This window comes from Astyanax mexicanus, chromosome 7 (assembly GCF_023375975.1).
Source record: "Astyanax mexicanus isolate ESR-SI-001 chromosome 7, AstMex3_surface, whole genome shotgun sequence".
Classification (NCBI taxonomy): Eukaryota; Metazoa; Chordata; class Actinopteri; order Characiformes; family Acestrorhamphidae; genus Astyanax; species Astyanax mexicanus.
In genome coordinates, this window is record NC_064414.1 from 20,975,382 (window position 1) to 20,984,317 (window position 8,936).

Consider the following 8,936-nt stretch of genomic DNA (forward strand, 5'->3'; position numbering starts at 1 on the left):
CGTTTTCTCTCTGGTTTCACACAGGCATAAACCTAAACGCACCAAAACGCGCACCAATAAACCACGCGATCACGCTGTGTCCTCTGATTGGCCAGAGCTGTCTGGCGTGGGAATAAATATAAATATATGAAAAAAGTAAAAAAAAAAATAGCAGAAGATTCTGTGTTCCAGCGCGTATGTCTGTGTTTTAACACTGAACGCTGAAACGCTGCGCTCTCAAACACAGTGTTTGGACGTACAGCGCAGATGTAAACATAGTAAACTGAGTCACGCTGTGAGCAGTGAACACAGCACAGACTGCGCGCGTGGACACAGCATCTGTGTTTATAGCTGGGGTCATAAGGCTAATATCTCAGTTTAACCTGCCCCTTATCAGCAGTTAGCTCAAATAAATGGACTATATTTAATAGCTGGATCGTATCGAGACCGGATTACGTTTTTACCTCAAGCGAACCCCTCCACGAGTGCGATTATTGTTATCCTAATATAAAATCGTTTTATATTTTTATTCCTAAACATAATAAAAAGGTGTTCTAATTCACAAAAAAAATAACTTGTATTAATTTGCTTTATTTGTTTTGCAGTGCTTTTTTTTGTCCAGTGCAGTGGGCGGGGCTTAGCCAGTTTCATTGGCTGGTTTATAATCTATTCTGATGAACAACAGGTCTCAATTAGTGTTTTGTAAATGACACGGGTCTGAAAGGGTTAAAAAAATATTGTCTTTTATTTATATATTTTTAACATTATTGTATATATATATTAACATTCCTAAATATCTGTTTGTTCAGAGTAAATAATGTTGAATGTTTTGTTAACCAGTGTTTGTATGAAATGTTAACATCTATTACTGGAAATACAGGCACGTTAAATTGCTTTTGATTTTGAATATGGTGCCATGTTTTCAGAGAAGCAGTGAAAACTGTAGGCAGGGGTACCAGTTAAATTTTAGCAACAGGTTAGCTATTCAAGAGAGTGCTGGTAAAAAGCTGACACATTATTTCCATCCAAATTATATGTGCCACTGAACTCAGCATGTGTGTGTGTGTGTGTGTGTGAGAGAGAGAGAGAGAGAAAGAGAGAGACTATAATAGCCACTACATACACTGGAAGCAGTCGGACTGGTCTAACCTGATTCCAAACAGTCAGGGTATTAGTGAGTGTCACGCAGGCTTACTCTCCAGCTCTCTGCTTTCAGCTCAGTTTCTATAATAACTAACCAGTAAATGAAGTAATAGATCTGTATATGTAAATATGTAGATCATGCTGATGACAGTATTACGATTTTCATGTTTTCAAGTCCTTAAGATGATTTTAAATCAGGCGCATCAGACTAGCAAAACTGAGAAGACCCATTGTGTGTGGGGGGGGGGGGTCCAATAGTGAGTCAGATTCCCCCTGTAGAATTAAACCTCATTCAAATGTTGCTCTATGAGAACAGGTGTGGCGGTTACTGACATTTCCTGACTGCCTGAACAGTGGAACATTCAAAATGCTGCGCTGTGTTCTAATCTTTGTGTAAAGCATGTTATTGTGCTCGGATTTCTGTCCTTGGACAAAATTTAAAAACAATCAGTACATGTTTTATTAATTATTTAACCCCACAAGCACGGAGTTATCAGCACAGTGGAACTTCTGCCAGATCCTCGAACATTACATGAAGATATTAAGAAATGGGCTTACTTTGACAAGGACAGTGGTGCTCATTACTGGTCCTGCAGATCTACCACTCTGGACCACTGTCAAGTATGTAGTTAAGAATCCTTAAAAACTTCAATAAATATATTTTTAAATACATGAAAGGTCACAAAAATGCGCAGTTAGAAATGCTGTAGAAGATGCATTTTGTTTCTCTCAAGAATATTTGTGATATATAGCATAAGGAAACCAGAAAATTCTTCAAAATAAAAAGGTAGTCACTTTTTGTTCTGCAATTTAAGTGTAAAACATATCCATAAGTATTTCCCCCAGTTTTAAATGTCAAGTCCTTAAATTTAATCTATGGAACATCAAACATAATACACCTGAATGTACTGTAGTCCCAACCTTTTGGCTGATTTTGTATTTAGTGATATTCAATGTAAAGAACTAAACATGGTTCAGAGACAAATGTCAAGGGTTTTTGCTCATCTCAGTTAGAATAAATGGGGATATAAACAAGGATTTTACCAACCACTAATCACTATACATATCACAGCCCACCTCAGGGAGCAGCCAGGAATTCACAAGTATGAGCACATCACTGGAATTTATGTGGAACCAACACAGGTAAATCACAAACTATGCAAGAAGGGACAAGACATGGAATCTTTCTCCAGGTGTCCAATTACAACTGTGGCAGTTTGGGGGGTTTGGGCGGCAGGCGCGCATGACCCAACCCACCCCACACAAAGAACCAGATAGAAAAAGCTATTGTGCTTAGGTAACAGAACAGTCAGTGTGAGAAAGGAGGAGGGAAAAGAGCCCAGAACTCGTAAAGCCAGTTTCCTGAACACAGCTTAAAAAAGGTCTGTACATAGTTAGCAGGCCTTGTGTTCACAAAGAAAAAAAAAGCCAGTGCTAAACCAGAATCATTTGAAGCACAGTTTTTCTAAATCAAAAAACATGATTCAAAAGAGGTTGGTCTTAAGAACTCACTGTAAGCATTCTGTAGTAGTTTCTATGGGAGAAAGGGACACCACCCTTACCATCCCCCACACCAATACCTGCATTGTTTTTTCACAGCCATAACCCAACCACTGTTCTGTCTGTAGGATTCATTTATACCACGGCAATAAGGCACATTTCACAGAAGTCATTTTGTCCAACTAAAATCAGCCAAATTATATCTGAAAGCTCAGTCAAGCAATAGTAAGGATGCGCACATGCAAAAAAACAGTTATATAAAAAAAATAAAAGATTAAACATCTACAAAAGAAAAACCAGTGTACATAAGTTTAGTAGACAATTTTATTAAAAACAACAAACTGTACATAAACATTAAATCAATTCAACAAAACATTTATTAAAACATGTAATTAAATATCTAGAACTATTGGAGCCATGTTTAGACTGATTAACTTCCCTCTTTATCCTGACTGGGAGGTAAAGACCAAGTTGCCCATCTAAACAATAGCTTAAGTAACTGAAAGCCAGCTGTTTTGTTCACAACTGTGGCACATGTAACAGACATACATTGTTCAATCCCTTTAAAAACCCAAATTAAGAAATATACAAGAAAGTCTTTACTCGTGTGTGCAGATGTCCAGTGTTAAGACTTAAAAAAAAAAAATGGCACATGGCTGGTTTCATGACATTGGCTCCATCTCTCTGCCCTATGGAAAGAAAAATGCATTAGTACATAAGCACGGTAAAGACACTAGGAATTTTTAGGTGACTTCTAATTTGAATGTGGGAATTTGAACTGCAATAACTACCTGAGTCTTGTTGTACTGGGCCTGCTCTCGCCTCCTGAGGAAGAACTGGAAAAGAAAAAAAAAATAAATAAATGAGCAGAGTAAGGAACAGCCTGAACATTGGACACAGGACATCAAAGCAAATCCATTAAAACTTTACAGGGAGTGGCTTTTTACCAGAACAAGAAGTCCAATGACCACTGCCAGGACAACCACCACAATGACAGCAATCACACCCCCGGTCAGCGCCTTCATGGTGAAGGTGGGAGCTACCTCATCAACATAGTACACCAGGATGTTATTCAGAGGGACATCAGTGCTGGCAGTAGTAAGTTTAAATGGAGCTGGATCCTTAAACAAGGGCAGGACCTTGACCTAAAAAACAAACAAAACACATTGAGCTGAAGAATCTCAAACAATGGAGGTAAACAAAGAACTATGGCTCAGGAGACTTACATCTTTCTCCATGTAATAGCCCACAAGGGGTAGGTCAACACTACGATCCCCTTTTGGTTTCTCCAGGTCCACAACAATCATACGAGCATCTGGGTCATACTGGAAAAGCAGAGAGACAGTTGTTTTAATTTTAACTTGAAAACTAGGTAGCATGTCAGCAAATATGTGAGACCAGTCAAAAGTTTAAAGACAGTTTTACCTCAACTTTCTTCACAAATGTCTTCTGGAGGGAATAACGCTGCAGAAGAACATTTTCAACCGCACTGCAGTAAACAGAAAAACAACTTAATACTAGCAGAGCAAACCCTTGCTGCATCCTTAAAACCTTTGCAAAATTTTCCCAAAATAAATGAATAAATAAAGACTTAACATACATCTTCACGTGTTCAGTAGTTGGAATGGAGCTTGTTGCATTGTGGGTCAACTGAAGACGAACCCAGCTGGAAGAATAAGAATCAGTTAAAAAAAAAAAAAAAGTATTTATAAAAAAAAAAAAAAAAAAAAAAAAAAAAAAGAAGAATCACAAGGATACAGCTGTAGGTACACAGCATCAAGAACTTAATCCAATAGGTGCCACAGCATATTGAAATAAGGGGGGAGAAAAAAAAATAATAAGATAAAATAAAAGCACTCACTAGGTCTCCACTGGTTCACACTTGATGTTTTTGTCCCCTTTGTCAGATCTGCGGACACCTGCACTGTTAACACACCAGCAGGTTTCTGTACCGTTGCACTGGACAGCCTTGAAGCCTCCATTGGCATCACAGACAGGATCATAAATCCCGTCGTTATCCACAAAAGCAGTCTCCACTGGCTTTCCACCGATTGATCTGGTGCTCTGATTAGTTCTGGCACGGTGCATTTCTGCCTTCATCAGGAAGCATTTAGGAATCACTGCAAGGCAAGTGTGAAAGCAGCATTAAGTGACCAAAAAAAAAAAAAAAAAAAAAAAAAAAAAAAAAAAAAAAACACACAAACACCCCACACCCACACTACCAACACTTACAGTTGTTGCAGTCCACGATCTGCTTGTTTCCAACTCCCAACACCAGCGTACAGGCACATGGAGGTCCATCGCAGACTCCCCATTTCATTGTTTTGCACACTGAAAAGTAAATTTTATAATATAATATAAATACACACACACACACACACACACACACACACGTTGTACAAAAAGGTATATTAACACTACAAACACTTTAGTCAAATCATTTTGGAACAACTAAAATACTGGTCCATTTGTCATGAAATGGACAGTGTAGGGGACAAATTCAAATGATGTTTGAAACTAAACCCCTCCTCAAATTTGAATACATGCTATGATTTCCTGTTCAGAGAAAGGACAGGAGCTACTAGGCCTCAAACCAAAGCCACAGGCGTGGTCATAAGCCAGGAACATGGCAGTCGATGGGCGTTTCACTGAAACAACATCAGGTGTTCTCAAAATAGGTGAGCACCCCTCCCCCACTGAACAATACAACACAGCCCACTTTACTATGCAAACCAAGTCCTGTGAGACCTGATAATAAGAAGACTACAAACTTAACCACCATCAACAGCACAAGCAAATATACACCCTTACTATCCTTAGAGGTCATATATGATTTTACACAGTATGAGAATCTCAGAATCATTTACAGTAGTAATAAATCAATCATTTAACACTCACCACCACAGTCGGCAGAAGCTCCAGCAACAAACGCGAGGAAGCACAAAGCGATTAAGGTCCTCATCTTGAACGTTATGATTTCTGAAGGCCAAAAAGAAAATACAAAAAAAGTGATATACAAGTAGAAAAACACAAATTGGCAAACAAGGCACTCCAAGCAAAAAAAAAAAAAAAAGGCCAATAAGAGAGTCAAAACACCAGCGTTTAGCTTTAAATAACTCACTTATCCAATTAGAAAACAAACCAAAACCTTCAAATATCACAAAAGTGAGAAAAGGCCAGTATATATTCCAAACAAGGAGAAAATAAATCCACCCAGAAAGCAATGAAAATACGCTTCCGTCCCAAACAAAAGCTCAAACCAAGCGCAGGCACACACCTCTGCCTCCTCCACCGCGAGCTCCACTGGACTAACTTAACCCAGCCCCAGGTGACAATTATACCTGAGCAGGCAACTGACGTCACGTGAGACAAGGATGTAGGCGGGAAACGGTCTCCTCGCGGGCGTCTCCCGTTTCCGCACCACCAAATAAGGTACAGCACCATATTTAGACATGATTTAACCGAATTAACCTCAGTAACTTAAAAATATGACTGTTCTGAAGCGAAAAAAACAAGAGTACGGACTAAGAGCAGCCAGTCAGTGCTGTTTAATGCTATAATAATGGCCAGTCTTTTTCTGTCTGAGGTGTTTTTCTCTCTGAGGGGGGAGGAATCCAGTCACAGAAACCAGATGAGCAGGTTTCTATTGAAGAGTTGCCTCCAGCAAACTCTCAAACAAGCAGCAAACAGAGCAAAATGTAGTCTACAATTCACCACGGAGAAAATGTGTAAAAATAACTGGGCCTAGTGAAAATATAAAAAAATATGAACTCTTAGCACCCCAGATGCAGTGTAGTAGTGTTGGGGTGTAGGTGTAGGGCCTGTACAGTTAGACTGTTTACATTTCTCACCCTTCTCACCTCCTCAGAGATACCATCAAACCCCGAAACTGACGTCACGCTCTCTGTCTCCAGTTTCGGAACAGAAGCGAAGAGATACTGCATTCACCTCTTTGTAATCACAGGCCGGAAGTGCCGGCTTACACCTCTTATTTCCAGTAAAAATTATTTAATATAACCCAAACGGCTCAAAAGTGTCTGTGAGGTAAAACAATGAATAGCCTTCTAAAACATACTCTTCAAAATCATGAAACAGGAAAGATAAATGTTAGCATTAGCTGTTCACTCTTAACTCATTCTTAGGTACATTGTTTGCACCTTAAAACCAAGACTAATATACAGTAATATAAGATTCCTGTCTCTCAAGTTGTGAACAATCTAACAGTCCAACCCTGTAATTTAATAACCCTGTAAAAAAAATTTTTTATTATTAATTATTTATAGAATTACTATTGGTCCATTCATCATGGATTTGTTATTTAATGTAGTATAAGTATACAATTCACATCAATGTAAAAAATAAAAATGAACACATATATATATGTGTGTGTGTATTTTATAGCAAGTATTTTTTTTAGATTTTCCATTGGTCCATTCATCATGAAAGTCTGGTATAATATAAAGAACAAAAAAACAACAGTAAAATTCACATCAATGGGAAAAAGGAAAAAAAAGAAGTATGGTTAATCTCTTTTTATTTATATATTTTAATTAAATATATATATTTTCAAATATAAATATGTAAATATGTACATGTAAATAAAATGCAATGTGTATAGTTTCTTTTCTTAAATGCAATATTTAATTTTTGTTGATTGAACTGGTGATTGAACTTATATTAAGGTTTCCTTAATTGCAAATATGTGTCATGCTGTTTGTATTCATTACTTTCATCATGGTGCTCTCAACTGACAGCAGTCTAGTTTCTGTTTTGCCACACCTTCACACATTTGAGTCACATTTTACAGCAGTGTAAACAGATCAGTTTCCCAAATCACATTTAACTAAAAATAAGATCATTTGCATTAATAAGCAAATTTTGATTAAACAAAGACACATCTGACTGGCAAGCATAAATTAATATGGTGCAAATCTTGTCAGAATAGAATATTTTTATTGAAGCGCTCAGCCCAGAGTGTTCATTTAAAATTATAATTAGATATTTCTAAAACAATGTCTTTTGATTCTAACAAAACAGATAACACAATATAACAATGTGGTACTGAAATAGGATGCCATATTGTAGTGTCAGTTAGTTAAACGTCTTTCTACCTAGGTATTCCACCATCTACTGTGAGCAGGATTATTGAAAGTGGAAGTGTTTAGAAACCACAGAAACTCAGCCAAAAAGTTACAGACTATATAAGTTTCACTGGCACCATTAAGGGGAGTGGTCATCATAATCTTGCATAATATACTTCAGAATATTTAAGAACATTATATTATTTTGTGTCTGTTTCAACCACTAGTGTCCATTCATATTTTTACAATTGTTTATGTGAAAAAAATTAAAAGGAGCCAGCTGTCACCACTGACAGTTATACACCATAAAAGGTTTGTTTCTTTGGGCCATCGGGCAAAAATCAACGAAAGGGTGAAGAGGAATTAATTTTTCTAGCACATTCAAACAGTGTTAAACTAGATCTACTGTTCTAGTCTGTCTCTCTCTCTCCATGTTCAGATTTATTTGTGAGACCATACTAACAGATGGATTATTTTTGTATGTCCATAATTGATTGTTCAGTCATTGTACAGCCATAATCTTTTAATTTAGTAATTTACAATAAACATTATTTGCAGTCCACAAATACTGTAGAGTAAGTAACTTAAAGATAAACAGAAAAAACATTTACTTATTGCTAACGGGAATAACCCATATCAATAAATATAAATATATACAGTACCAGTCAATTTTTTTAAATCTATTTAACTTATTTTCTATATTGTAGATTAATATTAAAGACAGGAAAACAATTAAGGGCCATATATGGAATTCTGTAATGAACAAAAAAGTGTTTGTCCTCCATAATCCCCTGACTTAAACCAAACTGAGATGGTGATTTAAGGTGATTTGTGATGAGCCGGAACTTCACAGCATTAAGAAAAAGCAGCAACTATTGTTCAGCACCTCCAGAAACTCCTTCAAGACTCTGAGGTGATTGCAGGTGATTCTATCTCATGAAGACACCAAAAGAGATTAAAATACAGAGAGTGTGCAGATCTGTCCTTAAAAATAAATGTGGTACTTAGAAGAATCTAAAGCATAAAATATAGTCTGCTTTCTTAACAGAATTATTCTGCATGTTTTCCTGTATAACTTTAATATCTTCAATGTTAAATTTACAATGTAAAAAAAAAGAAAACACATTGAATGAGAAGAGATTCTTTTGACTGGTACTGTATATATTAAATATAACATTTCAAATCCAGCTGTTTGTTTTTCAACCCCGTCACATCAGTTTACCTCCTAGAAAA

General features: G+C 36.8%; 1 protein-coding gene across 2 annotated transcripts; it reads right to left on the reverse strand.

The window, feature by feature from the left end:
• Window positions 1–2,932: 2,932 nt before the first annotated feature.
• Window positions 2,933–5,964, reverse strand: epcam (epithelial cell adhesion molecule). Of its 2 annotated transcripts, none has more exons than XM_015607476.3 (10): window positions 5,900–5,964; window positions 5,521–5,601; window positions 4,855–4,953; window positions 4,484–4,742; window positions 4,223–4,288; window positions 4,048–4,111; window positions 3,849–3,947; window positions 3,570–3,767; window positions 3,414–3,458; window positions 2,933–3,311 (listed from the first exon to the last, which is right to left on the reverse strand). In XM_015607476.3, exons 2-10 carry the CDS (start codon window positions 5,582–5,584, stop codon window positions 3,285–3,287), a joined length of 921 nt encoding a protein of 306 aa, XP_015462962.3. In that variant the 5' UTR covers window positions 5,585–5,601; window positions 5,900–5,964; the 3' UTR covers window positions 2,933–3,284. The 2 variants fall into 2 exon arrangements, with proteins under 2 accessions (XP_015462962.3, XP_007255850.3); XM_007255788.4 differs by lacking the exon at window positions 5,900–5,964 and adding an exon at window positions 5,744–5,807.
• Window positions 5,965–8,936: the final 2,972 nt, after the last annotated feature.

Bases quoted from the DNA above. Each gene is read 5' to 3' on its own strand.
- epcam (XM_015607476.3), bottom strand. From the start codon at position 5,584: ATGAGGACCTTAATCGCTTTGTGCTTCCTCGCGTTTGTTGCTGGAGCT. The intron at 4,112-4,222 runs GTATGTTAAGTC...TGTTTACTGCAG, and splicing joins ACTACTGAACACGTGAAGAT to TGCGGTTGAAAATGTTCTTC. The intron at 3,948-4,047 runs GTAAAACTGTCT...CTGCTTTTCCAG, and splicing joins CATTTGTGAAGAAAGTTGAG to TATGACCCAGATGCTCGTAT.